Raw genomic sequence first — 19285 nt, forward strand, 5'->3', positions numbered from 1 at the left:
AAATGTTGACTCAGTAGCACTTGAAATTATATATATATATCAAGATATGATTTTATTACAGTATTATTATAAACCTGACTGACTGAACTACAGAAAATGAAACTCTACTTGAGAACTTCACTGGAGTCAAACATTAAATGAAATGGAAGGATTTAGCAATATATTTGTAAGTAAAATGGAAGGATTTAGCAGTATATTTGTAAGTAAAATGGAAGGATTTAGCAGTATATTTGTAAGTAAAATGGAAGGATTTAGCAGTATATTTGTAAGCAAAATGGAAGGATTTAGCAGTATATTTGTAAGTAAAATGGAAGGATTTAGCAGTATATTTGTAAGTAAAATGGAAGGATTTAGCAGTATATTTGTAAGTAAAATGGAAGGATTTAGCAGTATATTTGTAAGTAAAATGGAAGGATTTAGCAGTATATTTGTAAGTAAAATGGAAGGATTTAGCAGTATATTTGTAAGTAAAATGGAAGGATTTAGCAGTATATTTGTAAGTAAAATGGAAGGATTTAGCAGTATATTTGTAAGTAAAATGGAAGGATTTAGCAGTATATTTGTAAGTAAAATGGAAGGATTTAGCAGTATATTTGTAAGTAAAATGGAAGGATTTAGCAGTATATTTGTAAGTAAAATGGAAGGATTTAGCAGTATATTTGTAAGTAAAATGGAAGGATTTAGCAGTATATTTGTAAGTAAAATGGAAGGATTTAGCAGTATATTTGTAAGTAAAATGGAAGGATTTAGCAGTATATTTGTAAGTAAAATGGAAGGATTTAGCAGTATATTTGTAAGTAAAATGGAAGGATTTAGCAGTATATTCGTATACAATAGGGCCTCGGAACCGCTAGACAATGTGGTTTAATCCACAAACTCATAATCGACAGAAGTAATCAAATAACTACGTCGCGATAAAAAAAAAAACTGATGAGAATGATCTTGATAATATCAGTGAGACAAAAAATAAACAATGAACTTGGTATTAGAAAGCTAAGTGAACCAGACACTGTCATTATAAATGTTACTAAATGTCCTCCAGATGTATATAATACCACCAGAAAATTACGACAAACAAATGTTGTAAAAAGTGTAATACAAAATTAAACTACCGTTCTAAAATCTTAACGAGTTTAGTGTGCAAGATATAATGCAAAGAATGAAAGATGATGGAAGTCATTCAGAAGAGGAAATATTTAAATTTCTGAACAAGAAGTTTCGGAAAGAATTTTTGTGGCGAGATTTTAAGCTGGTAACAAGCAACTGAAATTAAGAACATTGAAACAGTAAGAGTCAAGAAGTTAGGTGTTGTAATGGTCCAGAAAACCGTCAAGTTGAAGAATGAGACTTGTGCAACGTTTGGGAATCTTTGTTGAGAAAACGTTTCGCCAGGCAGTGGTTTCTTCAGTTCACTACAAAGAAGAACGGTGAAAAATAAGAATGAGGTGATCAGTCCCTCAGCCTGGAGTCGATGTCTTCAGTCCATCAATCTTGAGAAAAGTTTTCTCAAGATTGATGATCTGAAGACATCGACTCCAGGCTGAGGGACTGATCACCTCATTCTTTTCCTCAGCTTCCACCATTCCTCTGTGTACTGGACTGAAGAAACCACTGCCTAGCAAAACGTTTTCTCAATAAAGATTCCCAAACGTTGCACAAGTGTCTCATTCTTCAATAAGTCAGGAAATTATTAATGAACAACGACACCGCTTAAAGGAACCAGACGAGATATAAGCAATGTATGAATGTAGCTCACACTCTTAATATTATTTTTAACCTTTTGAAAATGGAGTCAATTATTCGATAAAAGGTAAAAAAAAAAACAAGTGAATATTATATCAGTTCAAAAACATTTTGAACGAGAACAAAATCGCTAAATTGCACTACAGTCTTTCTCTACAGTATGGTAACATAAAATAAAAAAAGAGGTATTAAACTGGAACACTGTTACAGCAACAGTACAAACTTTGGAGAGAATAAGAGCTCATAATAAAAATTATTAACTTGAAATCTGAAAATAAAACAAAAATCAGCAGTAATCTAAAGCCAAGACAACAATGCATTAGTGTTCACAATAAAGTTAACAGAATTCTTGGCTTCATATCTAGAAGTATAAATAATAGAAGTCCTCAGGTTGTTCTTCAGCTCTATATATCCTTGGTTAGGCCTCATTTAGACTATGCTGCTCAGTTCTGGTCACCGTATTACAGAATGGATATAAATGCTCTGGAAAACGTACAGAGGAGGATGACAAAGATGATCCCATGTATCAGAAATCTTCCCTATGAGGATAGACTGAGGGCCCTGAATCTGCACTCTCTAGAAAGGCGTAGAATTAGAGGGGATATGATCCAGGTGTATAAATGGAAAACAGGAATAAATAAAGGGGATGTAAACAGCGTGCTGAAAATTTCCAGCCAAGACAGGACTCGCAGCAATGGTTTCAAGTTGGAAAAATTCAGATTCAGGAAGGATATAGGAAAGCACTGGTTTGGTAATAGAGTTGTGGATGAGTGGAACAAACTCCCGAGTACAGTTATTCAGGCTAAAACGTTGTGTAGTTTTAAAAATAGGTTAGATAAATACATGAGTGGGTGTGGGTGGGTGTGAGTTGGACCTGACTAGCTTGTGCTGCTGGGTCTGGTGCCGTGCTCCTTCCTTGAGTGGAGGTGACCAGACTGGGTGGGTTATAGGGCTAATCCGGGGGGGGGGACATGGACCTGCTCCGCATGGGTCAGCAGGCCTGTTGCAGTGTTCCTTCTTTTTTATGTTCTTAAATACGGAATAAACTATTGGACTGAAAAAAAAAAAATGTATAAAAAGAAACCTGAGAAGAATGTTGGGAGGAAATGTGTTATGGTGGCTACAACAGTCACTAGTGGGGCTACAACAGTCACTAGTGGGGCTACAACAGTCACTAGTGGGGCTACAACAGTCACTAGTGGGGCTACAACAGTCACCAGTGGGGCTACAACAGTCACTAGTGGGGCTACAACAGTCACTAGTGAGGCTACAACAGTCACTAGTGGGGCTACAACAGTCACTAGTGGGGCTACAACAGTCACTAGTGGGGCTACAACAGTCACTAGTGGGGCTACAACAGTCACTAGTGGGGCTACAACAGTCACTAGTGGGGCTACAACAGTCACTAGTGGGGCTACAACAGTCACTAGTGGGGCTACAACAGTCACCAGTGGGGCTACAACAGTCACCAGTGGGGCTACAACAGTCACTAGTGGGGCTACAACAGTCACTAGTGGGGCTACAACAGTCACTAGTGGGGCTACAACAGTCACTAGTGGGGCTACAACAGTCACTAGTGGGGGCTACAACAGTCACTAGTGGGGCTACAACAGTCACTAGTGGGGCTACAACAGTCACTAGTGAGGCTACAACAGTCACTAGTGGGGCTACAACAGTCACTAGTGGGGCTACAACAGTCACTAGTGGGGCTACAACAGTCACTAGTGGGGCTACAACAGTCACTAGTGGGGGCTACAACAGTCACTAGTGGGGCTACAACAGTCACTAGTGGGGCTACAACAGTCACTAGTGGGGCTACAACAGTCACTAGTGGGGCTACAACAGTCACTAGTGGGGCTACAACAGTCACTAGTGGGGCTACAACAGTCACTAGTGGGGCTACAACAGTCACTAGTGGGGCTACAACAGTCACTAGTGAGGCTACAACAGTCACTAGTGGGGCTACAACAGTCACTAGTGGGGCTACAACAGTCACTAGTGAGGCTACAACAGTCACTAGTGAGGCTACAACAGTCACTAGTGGGGCTACAACAGTCACTAGTGGGGCTACAACAGTCACTAGTGGGGCTACAACAGTCACTAGTGGGGCTACAACAGTCACTAGTGGGGCTACAACAGTCACTAGTGAGGCTACAACAGTCACTAGTGAGGCTACAACAGTCACTAGTGGGGCTACAACAGTCACTAGTGAGGCTACAACAGTCACTAGTGAGGCTACAACAGTCACTAGTGAGGCTACAACAGTCACTAGTGGGGCTACAACAGTCACTAGTGGGGCTACAACAGTCACTAGTGGGGCGACAACTGTCACTAGTGGGGCTACAACAGTCACTAGTGGGGCTACAACAGTCACTAGTGGGGCTACAACGGTCACTAGTGGGGCTACAACGGTCACTAGTGGGGCTACAACAGTCACTAGTGGGGCTACAACAGTCACTAGTGGGGCTACAACGGTCACTAGTGGGGCTACAACAGTCACTAGTGGGGCTACAACAGTCACTAGTGAGGCTACAACAGTCACTAGTGAGGCTACAACAGTCACTAGTGAGGCTACAACAGTCACTAGTGAGGCTACAACAGTCACTAGTGAGGCTACAACAGTCACTAGTGAGGCTACAAGTCACTAGTGGGGCTACAACAGTCACTAGTGAGGCTACAACAGTCACTAGTGAGGCTACAACAGTCACTAGTGGGGCTACAACAGTCACTAGTGAGGCTACAACAGTCACTAGTGGGGCTACAACAGTCACTAGTGAGGCTACAACAGTCACTAGCGAGGCTACAACAGTCACTAGTGGGGCTACAACAGTCACTAGTGGGGGCTACAACAGTCACTAGTGGGGCTACAACAGTCACTAGTGAGGCTACAACAGTCACTAGTGGGGCTACAACAGTCACTAGTGAGGCTACAACAGTCACTAGTGGGGCTACAACAGTCACTAGTGAGGCTACAACAGTCACTAGTGGGGCTACAACAGTCACTAGTGGGGCTACAAGTCACTAGTGGGGCTACAACAGTCACTAGTGGGGCTACAACAGTCACTAGTGGGGCTACAACAGTCACTAGTGGGGCTACAACAGTCACTAGTGGGGGCTACAACAGTCACTAGTGGGGCTACAACAGTCACTAGTGGGGGCTACAACAATCACTAGTGGGGCTACAACAGTCACTAGTGGGGCTACAACAGTCACTAGTGGGGCTACAACAGTCACTAGTGGGGATACAACAGTCACTAGTGGGGCTACAACAGTCACTAGTGGGGCTACATCAGTCACTAGTGGGGCTACAACAGTCACTAGTGGGGGCTACAACAGTCACTAGTGGGGCTACAACAGTCACTAGTGGGGCTACAACAGTCACTAGTGGGGCTACAACAGTCACTAGTGGGGCTACAACAGTCACTAGTGGGGCTACAACAGTCACTAGTGGGGCTACAACAGTCACTAGTGGGGGCTACAACAGTCACTAGTGGGGCTACAACAGTCACTAGTGGGGATACAACAGTCACTAGTGGGGCTACAACAGTCACTAGTGGGGCTACAACAGTCACTAGTGGGGGATACAACAGTCACTAGTGGGGCTACAACAGTCACTAGTGAGGCTACAACAGTCACTAGTGGGGCTACAACAGTCACTAGTGGGGCTACAACAGTCACTAGTGAGGCTACAAGTCACTAGTGAAGCTACAACAGTCACTAGTGGGGCTACAAGAGTCACTAGTGGGGCTACAACAGTCACTAGTGAGGCTACAACAGTCACTAGGGGGGGCTACAACAGTCACTAGTGGGGCTACAACAGTCACTAGTGGGGGCTACAACAGTCACTAGTGAGGCTACAACAGTCACTAGTGGGGCTACAACAGTCACTAGTGGGGCTACAACAGTCACTAGTGGGGCTACAACAGTCACTAGTGGGGCTACAAGTCACTAGTGGGGCTACAACAGTCACTAGTGGGGCTACAAGTCACTAGTGGGGGCTACAACAGTCACTAGTGGGGGCTACAACAGTCACTAGTGGGGGCTACAACAGTCACTAGTGGGGCTACAAGTCACTAGTGGGGGCTACAACAGTCACTAGTGAGGCTACAACAGTCACCAGTGGGGCTACAACAGTCACCAGTGGGGCTACAACAGTCACTAGTGGGGCTACAACAGTCACTAGTGGGGCTACAACAGTCACTAGTGGGGCTACAACAGTCAGTAGTGGGGCTACAACAGTCACTAGTGGGGCTACAACAGTCACTAGTGGGGCTACAACAGTCACTAGTGAGGCTACAACAGTCACTAGTGGGGCTACAACAGTCACTAGTGGGGCTACAACAGCCACTAGTGGGGCTACAACAGTCACTAGTGGGGCTACAACAGTCACTAGTGGGGCTACAACAGTCACTAGTGAGGCTACAACAGTCACTAGTGGGGCTACAACAGTCACTAGTGGGGCTACAACAGCCACTAGTGGGGCTACAACAGTCACTAGTGGGGCTACAACAGTCACTAGTGGGGGGTACAACAGTCACTAGTGAGGCTACAACAGTCACTAGTGAGGCTACAACAGTCACTAGTGGGGCTACAACAGTCACTAGTGAGGCTACAACAGTCACTAGTGGGGCTACAACAGTCACTAGTGGGGCTACTGTTTCTAGATTTATATACCTCACTTGCCTGAGGGAATTCTAAAATAAACAAGTGTGTTGGCAGATGATGCAGAATTTATAAGCAAATAGAAAGTAAAAATTATTAAAAACTTACACAAAAAACTAATTGATTGAGGAGTAAAAAAAACGGAAAAAATGACAATGTAATAGACTGAACAGAAGTGTAATGAGTAAGAGACAGATCAATAATCGTAGAGAGACCATGACTTTTCAGCATCCCTCTCTTCATACATAAAGGGAAATTACCAACAGAAAAACTTCCTAAAGCCAGTTCCCGGTCAGCCGATCTGTAGTGCTTACGCTGCACTATGATGGACACACACACACACACACACACACACACACACACACACACACACACACACACACACACACACACACACACACACACATATCAAACAAGTCATTGAAAGGATGCCGAGACGCTTGTACCAAGAGCTTAACAGCCACTGTTTTGTGTTTATTCTTGAAACAAGAGCAGCTACGAAAATGGTGTATGTAATCAGTGTACTCCATCGTTTAGAGTAATATTCGATGTTGACTGGTCTTTTCAAAGCTGGGGAGATATCAGAGTTGGAACCGATACAAAGAACATTTTCAGCCTGCAGAGAACGAATACAATATTTCAATTACTGGAAACTCCTCAAAGTCCTAAATATGTATTCGCTGGAGGTGGGCCAAAGCGACATGGGCTCGAATCCTCGGCTAGTCGCAGTGTTGTTATTGATTAATACCACTCGTTCGTGGTTACAATAATGTATGCTGCTCGCACCCACACCACCATATGTCCTTGGATGACGGTAAAACAGCGCTGCTGGGTGCGTCATTTTTGTAGGATTGCCTGGCCCTGTGGGTTAGAGCGCCATGTGTGATTTTCGCTCATCATGAGGTGAGCCAAAACGACATGGATTCGAATTCTCGGCTACTCGTAGTGTTGATATATATATATATATATATATATATATATATATATATATATATATATATATATATATATATATATATATATACACACACACACACACACAGGGATGTTAGGAAGTATTTCTTCAGAGTAGTCAAGCCGTGGAATAGCCTAGAAAGTGAAGTAGTGGAGGCGGAAACCATACATAGTTTTAAGGCGAGGTATGATAGAGCTCATGGAGCAGGGAGAGAGAGGACCTAGTAGCAATCAGCGAAGAGGCGGGGCCAGGAGCTATGACTCGACCCCTGCAACCACACACACACACACACACACGTGCTCATATACAACAGGCCTAGTGTCTAATCGACATGTGCCTAGGACAAAATGGTAACTAACACACGCATCACACACACACACGCATCACACACACACACGCATCACACACACACACGCATCACACACACACGCGCATCACACACACACACGCATCACACACACACGCATCACACACACACGCATCACACACACGCATCACACACACACAGGCATCACACACACACATACACACACACACACACACACAGTGCCTTGGACAACTGGTAACTAAGAAAGTACAGGCCAAAGGTCTACTGACAAATGACTCTGACATACTCACACACCAGGCTAGTGCCAGAACTGAGAGGACTGCACAATGTGGAGAGGTTTAAAGTGCTAAACCTGACAACCTTAGGGGAGAGAAGGAAAAGAGGGTAACATGAATTAATAGTGACAGACTGCTTAATTAAGAGGACCAGGCTCAAGGGGACACAGGCGGAAACTGAAGACACAGATGAGCCAGTGGGATATAGAGAAATATTTCTTTAGTCTCAGGGTGGTTGAAGCAGTCGAAACAAGCTTAATACACAGCTTCAAGAATAGCTATGATAAGGCCCAAGAGACAAGATGTCAATGATACCGATCAAGGTAGTCTATGTAGGGCCAGGAGATAAGTACTGACCCTCCGGAAACACAAATGAGTACACACACACACACACATTCCTCTCACTGGAATTGGGTCAACTACTAAAATAGTCATTTTAATGTAAATATTCAACTAGGGGGGGACAAACAGTGATGAACTACAGACTACTATCCTTGGTATGCATACTGTCTAACAAAATAGAGAAGCTACCGTATTTTATGGCATATAAGGCGCGCTTAGTTTTTATCCAAAAGTCTGAGAAAATCATTCTCTGTTTATAAGGTCAGGAACAAGGGAGAAAGAAGACTAAGACGATTAAAGGTTGAAAGTTGTAAATAAGAAAAAATATGGTTAGTATGCTGCCGAACTTATCACAGAGGACGCATTTCAGTTCAGCAGCTTAGGCGGTGAAGTGTGAGCTCCTTACAAACCTAAGAACCTAACGAGAGAAACAAGTCTTATGGAGTACTCTCTCGACCGTTACAAACTCCGCTGGACAAATACTAGAAGGTATTTGGTACAGCATCCTGCCAGAGACTTATCCACAAACCAGAATAACTGGCAGGAATTCCTCAAGGTTCAATTCTAAGATCACTAAACTTCTAAAACAGTAGAGTTAAATAATCTATAAAAAGGAATCAAGTCAAATGAGTGTGAATTTGCTGATGTAAAACTAATGAAAAGAATAAAGTACAGGGAAACCTGGACCGGCTGTAGATACAATCCAACAAGTGGTTGCTGGAGTTTAAACCGAGTAACTGTAAGGTCACTCGGACCGGAAAATTAATGGGCAGATCGGAGACAGTACAACCTAGGAGAGCAACTACAAACATTACTTAGGGGAATACGCACACGCATACTCCATATCAGCGTTCAACTCTTGATTGCACAAAAGGCAATGTATGACAAGACACAAAATCACACAAATGGGAGACAATGCACATGAATTCTAAAGAATATAAAAAGTTATCACTTCAGCACAGTAAAAAGGAGTCAGTACAAGTGTGGAGTTGCAAAAGGCTTAATGTTCATCCTCTTTGAGAGAGGAGAGGAGAGGAGAGGGAGGGAAGAGGCAGAAAGGGCAGTAAATGTTGTAACTTGTGTTTGCTACTCATAACATGACACACCACAGGGCAGATGTCATTCCCATAACTCTTAAAAGTACGCCGGCCATGCTAGCTTTAGAGGATGTAAGGGGAAGCAGAGAGGGGAAGGAAGAAGGGAGAAGTAGGGAGAGAAGCCGGGGGCCAGGAAGGAGGAAGTAGGGGAAAAGATGAAGGTGAGAGAACGAGAGAGGGTGATAAAAGGAGGGAAAGAAACATGGAAAAGGGAGAAGAAAATGAAAAATGAGGGGAGAGGGAGAGAGAGAGAGAGAGAGAGAGAGAGAGAGAGAGAGAGAGAGAGAGAGAGAGAGACCTACAGACAGACACACAGACTGACTGATTTGATGCATTACTGAAAAAGGATTAAGGAAATGAAGGGAGGCCAAATAGGTTTTCCAAGATGGAGTGAGGGAGAAGAGTATGAGGGAGAACATGGGAGACAGGTAATGAACCAGGGAGGAAAGCACAAAGGCCACCACACCACCACAGAGATCAATTCACACCAGCCGCCACTCTTGCCACAAAGAGCAAGTGCAATGAGGAAGTGAACCAAGATGATCGTAAGAGGAGAGAAGTTGCAAGTGTGAGAGGTGAGTGCATAAGTCTGAAAACAGACAACTCTCGAAAGCCTTCAAAGGTATATTAGAGGTACAGGATTACCCCGCTTATACAGCAGGCTAGGTTCTGGGCTACCGCTGTAAAGTAAATCGTAGCCCTTAACTTTCAAATACATATAAAAGTCTGATAACATATTTACACTATCCTGTATTAAGTGAGCAGTATAGCTAGGCCTATAAAATGCATGTACAGTACACACATTACTTACCTTAAAATATTTTCGTCCTTACCTTATAGTGAGTGGTGAATATATTTATTATAGGATGTCTGAATAAATGAAGAATGTGTACAACTGAAAACCGCTGTATTAGCGAGACACTATAAAGCTAAGCCGTGTAAAACACGGCCCGCCTGTATAGTGATGAAAGTTATCTGCTGAGAAGCTAAACTTCACTCTATGATGCTGCTATATATGATGCTGCTATAATTCCTATATGGATAGAAGAGTTAAATGTAAGAAAGTAGAAGACTTGCCCACCTCTTATCTCCCTGCCCTGTGCCCCTTCCCTCAGGGTCATGCAACCAGAAAGAAACAATGACTTAGGAACTATTACCATTCAGTTTATAAACGTGTATATAAAGCAAACACACAAACGCACATGTGGGCAATAAAACCGCATGTTTACTGTATATTTTGGTCTCCAATCAGGCCTTCTTCAGGAGACTTTAAAACAAACGAAGTGGATGAGGGCCTTTTAAGTCGAAATATATATTATTAAGTTCGTCTGTTTTAGTGTCTATACCTGTTTTAGTTTTTACTCCGTCTATAAGAGTTTAATAAAAAAAATATTTTACTATCGCTACTACTTTTACTACTAATACCGGGACAGAACCGCGATTCCCTACCATTGCGACTGCTACTACTACCCTACTACTACTATTAATACTTTACCACTATAGTACTGTCACCACAATATACAAGTACTCATATTTTCTCCTTTCATACGATGCCCGCAAAAGAGAACATTTAAATACGCTCTATATCACTGATTTTGATAACTCCTTTATTTAAACACCAGCCACCATAACTCCTCCATTACTCAAACACCAGCCACCATAACTCCTCCATTACTCAAACACCAGCCACCATAGCTCCTTCATTACTCAAACACCAGCCACCATAACTCCTCCATTACTCAAACACCAGCCACCATAACTCCTCCATTACTCAAACACCAGCCACCATAACTCCTCCATTACTCAAACACCAGCCACCATAACTCCTTCATTACTCAAACACCAGCCACCATAACTCCTCCATTACTCAAACACCAGCCACCATAACTCCTTCATTACTCAAACACCAGCCACCATAACTCCTTCATTACTCAAACACCAGCCACCATAACTCCTCCATTACTCAAACACCAGCCACCATAACTCCTTCATTACTCAAACACCAGCCACCATAACTCCTCCATTACTCAAACACCAGCCACCATAACTCCTTCATTACTCAAACACCAGCCACCATAACTCCTTCATTACTCAAACACCAGCCACCATAACTCCTTCATTACTCAAACACCAGCCACCATAACTCCTCCATTACTCAAACACCAGCCACCATAACTCCTTCATTACTCAAACAGCCGCCACAATCGGCTCTGGCAAACATTGCTACAGATTTATTTTTTGTATCAATAAGATGTATTATAATTTGCACTGACATCAGAATATATTCTGTTTATCAATGACCTGAAGCTTTTTCCGAATTTGTATTGCACCTAATTAAAATTTGTATTGCATATACTTCCCATAAGGTTGTAGGGCACCTACTTCCCATAAAACTGTAGTGCACTTCTTCACCTGTGGTACATAGCGATATACCTGTGACTAGTATCCAGGATTTTCCTACCCTCACAGCGCAGCCTCGGCTCGCACTTCCTTCTTGATTGGCTGCTTAAGCCAAGCTCTTGCTATTGACTGCCCGGTAGCCCACATAGCCAGTACAGCCTAGTTGATCTGGCAGTTAGTGGGAGATAGTGATCCAGTTTCCTCTTGAAGATTTCTACGTTTGTCCCGGCAATATTTCTGACATCTGGTGGTAGTAGGCTGAGTAGACATGTACCACAGGTATTGATACAGTGTTCTTATTATGCCCACGGCGCCCGTTTTTTACTGGGTGTATTTTACACCTGCCATATCTCTCACTGCAATAGGTTATGGTAGTGTGCAGATTTAGTTGTATTCCATTTATTTTTACCAAGTGTGGCAGGAGGAAGACTGACCTGGCGTTTGTCTATCTCATTTTCGACTATGAAACCCTAAGTGAAAATTATTTACGACAGCAGCCTCCTAGTGTTATTTACCTGGGACTGTAGTATATCTGACATTGTGCTCGCTTATTATATTATACTTATTGAAATAACTCGCTGAAATCATTCGGGTTTCTTAAACGTATAAAAGATTAATTAAAATTATTAATTCAAATTTAAATTTTATTATTTGAATATTTGGGTTTGCCTTTATGTTCTTAGAAAAATTTCCATTCATTTTACTACCTTGATTTTACACTAATCTATGGATTGTATAATCTCATTTCTCATCTTCTTTTAGATTTCTTTTAATTAAAGGCGTTCCGGTTCTTTAAATGTTATCTCGTAAAAAATTTGTAATCCAGCTAAGCCAGCTTTTTCGTGTTTCATTTTAAATTTATCCTCTCCACATTTTTCTTATCGTATTTACTGTTGTTTCCACATCTTTTTTTTTCGCAGTTTGCCACTCTGAAGTTTGGTAGAGAATGAGACGGACAGATCGTGAATGTTGAAGAAAATGAGACAATGAAACTGAGAATGAGAGAGAGAGAGAGAGAGAGAGAGAGAGAGAGAGAGAGAGAGAGAGAGAGAGAGAGAGAGAGAGAGAAGAGGGGGCGAGGCTTGGAGAGGTTGGGTTAGGAGCGCTACAACGGTCAAGCTGGAGCTGCACTTACGATGGGTATGGTTCCTGGAACGACGGGGGTGCCCGGGCCGAGTCCCTGAATCTGAGTCATGATTGCGTTCTTGAGGGCCAGGTGGTTACGACCGTTGATGAGCAGCTGGTCCTTGAGATGTTGTGGTGGGTGGAAGTACTTGCAGGGCGGCTTCTCCCGGTTACATCGACCCTGCAACACAACAGCAACAATTACTATCATACAACAGCGCTAATACAGGCATCAATGGCAACACAGCATTTACAATCACATCAGTGCTAATACACTCATCAACAGCAACATAATAACAATCACAACAGCAACAATTACTATCACACAACATCAGTGCTAACACACGCATCAGTGGCAACACAGCACTTACATTCACACGTATCAATGGTACTAAAACACTTCTTACATCAAAGGCAGCCCAACACTTACCATCACATAAAATTGCAAGGTTTGCAACAAGTCTGGTCCCAGATCTAGGATATATGAGCCATGTGGAGAGACCAAAGAAGTTAAACCTGAAGACAGAGGACAGGACCAGGGGTGACATGATTATGACGTATAAAATACTGTGAGGATGAACAGGGTGGATAAGGTAAGTCTGTTCGAGAGACGGGTCTCAGGCACCCGAGGTCACAGCTGAAAACTAAAAACCACTGACGAGTTATAGGAATGTTACGAAATGTTTCTTGAGCCTCTATAATTGTCAAGAATTGGGAGGATTTAGACCAAGAAGTGGTACAAGCGGGATCCAAACAGAATTTTAAGAGGTGTGATGGGGCTCACGCAGACAGGGAAGGGGGAACCCAGTAGGGCCAACGGAGCCAAGAGCTGAGATTCGACCCATATAACGCAAATATATACCATCACACACGTTAATAACATTAACAGCATCACACACACATCACTAGCAACATAATACTGTTAGCATCACACACAATAACAACACTCATAGAACCTCACACAATGGCAATACAATATCCCAACACCTTAGTAAACAAACATTGAAGAACTGAGGAAGGCCCAACACATACATAATGGTTTGAAAAATGGAATACACATACTCAGTACTTGAATATTAAAGATTATTAGTATCACACACCAAGAATTGTCCAGACTGAACAAAAAAGCAGAGGTTTATGATTACTTTTGTGTTTGATGGAAGGACGAAGAACACTCCCGCATCTTTATACTGAAAATTATATAAAATACCAACATTTTGATGAGACACATGTGCAGCAGTTGCTTATCTTTATTAATGAAACGTTTCGCCTACACGATAGGCTTCTTCAAATACAGTCATCTTTACTTCGCTATTACACCTGCTGCCTTTGTATTTGACTGAAGAAGCCTACCGTGTAGGCGAAACGTTTCAATAATAAAGATGCCAACTGTTGCACATGTGTCTTACTCATCACCTGTATACTTACCAAGTGTACTTATCGCACCCTAAGAAGTAATTCAAGTGCGCAAATTTGGAAAGAATTCCTGTAGCATCTTTCACATGTAAATTATCATACATCTCGCCCTCGCTCTAGGTAGAACAATTTCAGGGATTGTAGACGTTCGTAGTAGTTAATATGTTTGAATTTATACTCGCAGTGAAATGTCTCTACATTCTTCCGATCAGCAATTTCGACTGTCTTAAAAAGAGCCGTGAATGTGCAAAAGATATTTGGTTTACATACGAGGAAACAACGGACTGAAGCAGCTCAGTTTCGGACATTCAAAGCCTTTCAGTCATGTTAAGGAGCCACTTGAAGGTCTTCCTTACTGGAGAAAATACATAAATTATACGATTATCGTCTTTATAAGGTAATGAGGTCACTGATTTATGAAGATATAAGCAGCAAGAGCCAAGATTATGATGTCGCAGAAGACAATCATGGCGTTATTACCATGAATACTATCCTTACCTTTTCTTGCTCCAAACTGTTTTCTGGCGCCAGTCAGTGAATGTAACCTGCACACAAGATAGGTTACAGAAACCTACAAAACGTATATTTAACTACAAATGCGCAAATTAAAAAAAAAAAAGAAGAGGGATGACTGTCGTGGGTGCAGGTAAACAGTGACGCAGACACAGGAGGGGGTGGGGACCTAGGGGCTGGGGACCTAGGGGGTGGGGACCTAGGGGCTGGGGACCTAGGGGGTGGGGACCTAGGGGGTGGGGACCTAGGGGGTGGGGACCTAGGGGGTGTCGACCTCGGGGGTGGGGACCTAGGGGGTGGGGACCTAGGGGGTGGGGACCTCGGGGGTGGGGGACCCAAGAATTTATTTTCTGTATTATATTGACCAGTGACCACAAAAGCAAGGTAGTTCAAGAAATTTCACAAACTGACGATTTTTTAGACTTTTTTTTTCAGCATCTTATCACTGTAGGCCTAGCCTCACCCTACCCCCCCCGAACGAAATCCTGGCTTATGCCCCATAATGAAATCCTGGCTTATGCCCCAGAATGAAATCCTGGCTTATGCCCCAGAATGAAATCCTGGCTTAGGCCCCCAAGAAAGAAATCCCGACTGCGCTACTACAGTTACAGAACCTGTAGCAACATGTATGGTCCAAGACTCTTCAACATACTAACAGCAATATCAGAAATACTGCCAGAACGAAGACACAAGTTTTCAGTAGAGTGGACACCTTTCTTTTACAAGTGCTTAATTAGCCTGGTTGTGATGGTTTTGTAGGCCTTCCACCTACCAACACAAACAACCTGATATGGTTGTCAAATGGAAGCCTGGCCTCAGGTCGGGCTGAGGGGGTTGAACAGCCTTCGAAACCGGTCCCAGGTACGTCGGGCAGCACGGTATCTCGGTGAACCAAGGTAGTGTTAAAATCAGCACGTATTCCTTGGGTGGTATGACAACCTCTTTCAATTAGTGTGTTCAATTTCTTCAGGATTACAGTTTGTTGATTTTGCCCAATTTAACCTCCTCCCAAAATTTATATCGAGTCAAATAAATAAGTGTAAATGGACCAAGACTTTTCAACACCCTCCCTTCATCTATAAGGAAAATTACCAGATTACTCCAGTTAGTTCCAAAGAAGCCAGCGTGATTCGGAACTAGTAACTTAATTGATCAGGCTATTATCCAGGAATCGTCTTCAGGTAACGTTCAGGTAGGTAGTCTGTGGTAACATTAATGAACCCATATACTTATACGCACAAGCGCAATGCAACATACGCAGGCCTGCACCTGCGCAAGGCAACGAACTTGCAAGTACGCAGCCCAGCACACAGACGCACGGCCAGCGTCCAGTCCCTCATCTGTCATAAGCCAACAACTTTAATAATTACATTAAAAATTAATATCCGCGCACTTTAAAACACTAATAATTAGTATGTTCCATGTAGATTTTAGGACAACCCAACTGAGAGTGCCTCAGCAGCTCTGGCTCAGAGTGCTGAGTGCCTCAGCGGCTTTAACATGGGCCAAACTAATTAAGTTATCGTCATGAAATTTCACGGATGGATCACAGCTGATGTGAGAGCACTCACCATTCTCCGCAATAACTATAAACCTGATTATCTCATCACCAACAAATCTGCTACACAGATTACAGCTTTCACAGCCAACTTCCCATCAGACTCACTTGTCAAGTATTCCCATAATACACTTAAATGTGCTAATAACACTTTAAATTGTGTAAAAGCTTTCAAACTATTTATGTAACTGTGCTTGGTTAAAGTTGCACTTTTCACTGAAAGAATTATAACCAGTTTATTTGGTGATGCTGCAGCGGAGCTGGGTTCAATGATAAGTCTTCGGAGGCTTCTTACTTTATTTGCAAAGTCGTGGTGGTATACAGGCTTGTGTGTTACGTGCCCATGGCCCGGGAGGGCCATGCCCACGAGGGAGAGAGGGAGTAGGTCGCTGAGAAAGAGAGCGAATGGGACCAGCGTCCCACTGACCTGGGCAGGCCTAGAGAGGGCAGCACCTGAGTGCCGCGAAATATGAACTAAGCTGGCAGATCCCCCACAGTACAGGCTGTCTACAGAATCTGTCTCGTTGATAACGTTTTAGTTGCCATCTATCCATAATTTATCAAGAAATACTTAAGAAAAATTACATGCATACTTTTTACCCCCACTTCGCCATTTTCTTTTAATTCCATTAGAAAAAAATATTAAAACTCTGGAACAAAATTGGTTTGATGCTCAGAAAACTTGCATGGTGGTGGTTACTGTGTAACGCCCCGTGAAGGTGACATGTTCACGAAACCTGAGTGAACATCTGACTCAAAGGTGTTTGATCAGGATGAGGCGACACAAGTGGAAAGTGCTCGAACTAGATCTAAGTGTAAATTATTTCAACGTTAAGGTAGAGAGTGAGAGGAAAGCACTAAGTAGACAGTGGAGTAAAATTTATAAATACTCTCCAATATAAACACGACAAAATATATAACCCCCTGACACTGGATCACCTTACTGAGGTGCCATGGATATTGACACACGAGTGCCTGACCAACACATTTCTCGACCTAAATAGCGGATATTCCCCTTTCGTCAAAATTTGCTTATACAGTTTTTAATGTGTACTTAGAATTGTTACTCTTATGCCGTAACTATATCTGCAATATGACAGGCAGTTATTAGTAACGATAACACTAGATAGATGTTATAGTAGCAACTTGTTAAGACTAGTGAAGGATAAGTAATGATGGCAATTAAATGTTACTAAGTTTTGTTAATTATTAAGAAAACTAAATGACCAAACAGTTCTAGTGGTTTATAAATCACATAACTACAAGATATTTGTGCTTAAGGTTGCTTCACACCAGTCTACTAATAACAGGCGGGGCCCAGGAACTAGAGCTTGATCACAGTTAGGAGACTCCAGACTCTAGATCCCCCACACAACCCAACACTCAGGCCAACACACACACACACACACACACACACACACACACACACACACACACACACACACACACACACACACACACACACACACACAACCAAATAACTGCTGCAGCATATGGGCGCCTAGCAAACCTCAGAACAGCATTCCGACATCTTAATAAGGAATCATTCAGGACCCTGTACACCGTGTACGTTAGGCCCATATTGGAGTATGCGGCACCAGTTTGGAACCCACACCTAGCCAAGCACGTGAAGAAACTAGAGAAAGTGCAAAGGTTTGCAACAAGACTAGTCCCAGAGCTAAGAGGTATGTCCTACGAGGAGAGGTTAAGGGAAATCAACCTGACGACACTGGAGGACAGGAGAGATAGGGGGGACATGATAACGACATACAAAATACTGAGAGGAATTGACAAGGTGGACAAAGACAGGATGTTCCAGAGATTGGACACAGTAACAAGGAGACACAGTTGGAAGCTGAAGACACAGATGAATCACAGGGATGTTAGGAAGTATTTCTTCAGCCACAGAGTAGTCAGTAAGTGGAATAGTTTGGGAAGCGATGTAGTGGAGGCAGGATCCATACATAGCTTTAAGCAGAGGTATGATAAAGCTCACGGCTCAGGGAGAGTGACCTAGTAGCGATCAGTAAAGAGGCGGGGCCAGGAGCTCGGACTCAACCCCCGCAACCTCAACTAGGTGAGTACAACTAGGTGAGTACACACACACACACACACACACACACACACACACAAAAAAAAAAAAAAAAAAAAAAAAAAAAAAAAAAAAAAAAAAAAAACTGGTCTACCTGGAGGGTATTCCGGGGATCAACGCCCCCGCGGCCCGGCCCACGACCAGGCCTCCCGGTGGATCAGGGCCTGATCAACCAGTCTGTTACTACTGGCCGCACGTAGTCCAACGTACGAACCACAGCCCGGCTGATCCGTCCAGCTCCCTCTTGAAGGCAGCCAGGGGCCTACTGGTAATTCCCCTTATGCATGGTGGGAGGCTGTTGAACAGTCTTGGACCCCGGACACTTGTGGTGTTTTCTCTTAGTGTACCAATGGCGCCCCTACTTTTTATTGGGGGTATTTTGCATCGCCTGCCCAGTCTTTTACTTTCGTAGGGAGTGATTTCCGTGTGCAGATTCGGGACCATTCCCTCCAAGATTTTCCAAGTGTAGATTATGATATCTCTCTCTCGCCTGCGTTCCCGAGTACAAGTCAAGTGCTTCCAAGCGTTTCCAGTAGTTGAGGTGTTTGATGGAACTTATACGTGCAGTAAAGGCTCTCTGTGGTATTAATTCTTGGCATATATGCCAGCACGTTTGAGGAAGAGCTCGCCATATCGACAGCTATGAACCAGAAGAATTAGACCATCCCTCAAAGACTCCACATTTGGTAATACTGGATTTCAATCTCGCTCCCATCACATACTGGAAAGAAATATGATTGTCCCTAAAAAACTAAACAGCACGATTTTTAATTAGATTG

General features: G+C 43.0%; 1 protein-coding gene across 2 annotated transcripts in view; it reads right to left on the bottom strand.

Annotated features, from left to right (window-relative positions):
• The window catches only part of mbl (muscleblind), a 656886-nt gene that overhangs the window by 189804 nt on the left and 447797 nt on the right, over positions 1-19285 (bottom strand). For both annotated transcript variants that reach the window (XM_070094280.1, XM_053785163.2), the window contains one exon: positions 12938-13108. In XM_070094280.1, coding sequence (XP_069950381.1) covers positions 12938-12997 — 60 coding nt within the window. In that variant the 5' untranslated portion in view covers positions 12998-13108. The remainder of the gene's footprint in view (positions 1-12937; positions 13109-19285) is intronic.

The sequence above is a fragment of the Cherax quadricarinatus genome, chromosome 45 (genome assembly GCF_038502225.1).
Source record: "Cherax quadricarinatus isolate ZL_2023a chromosome 45, ASM3850222v1, whole genome shotgun sequence".
Lineage (NCBI taxonomy): Eukaryota > Metazoa > Arthropoda > Malacostraca > Decapoda > Parastacidae > Cherax > Cherax quadricarinatus.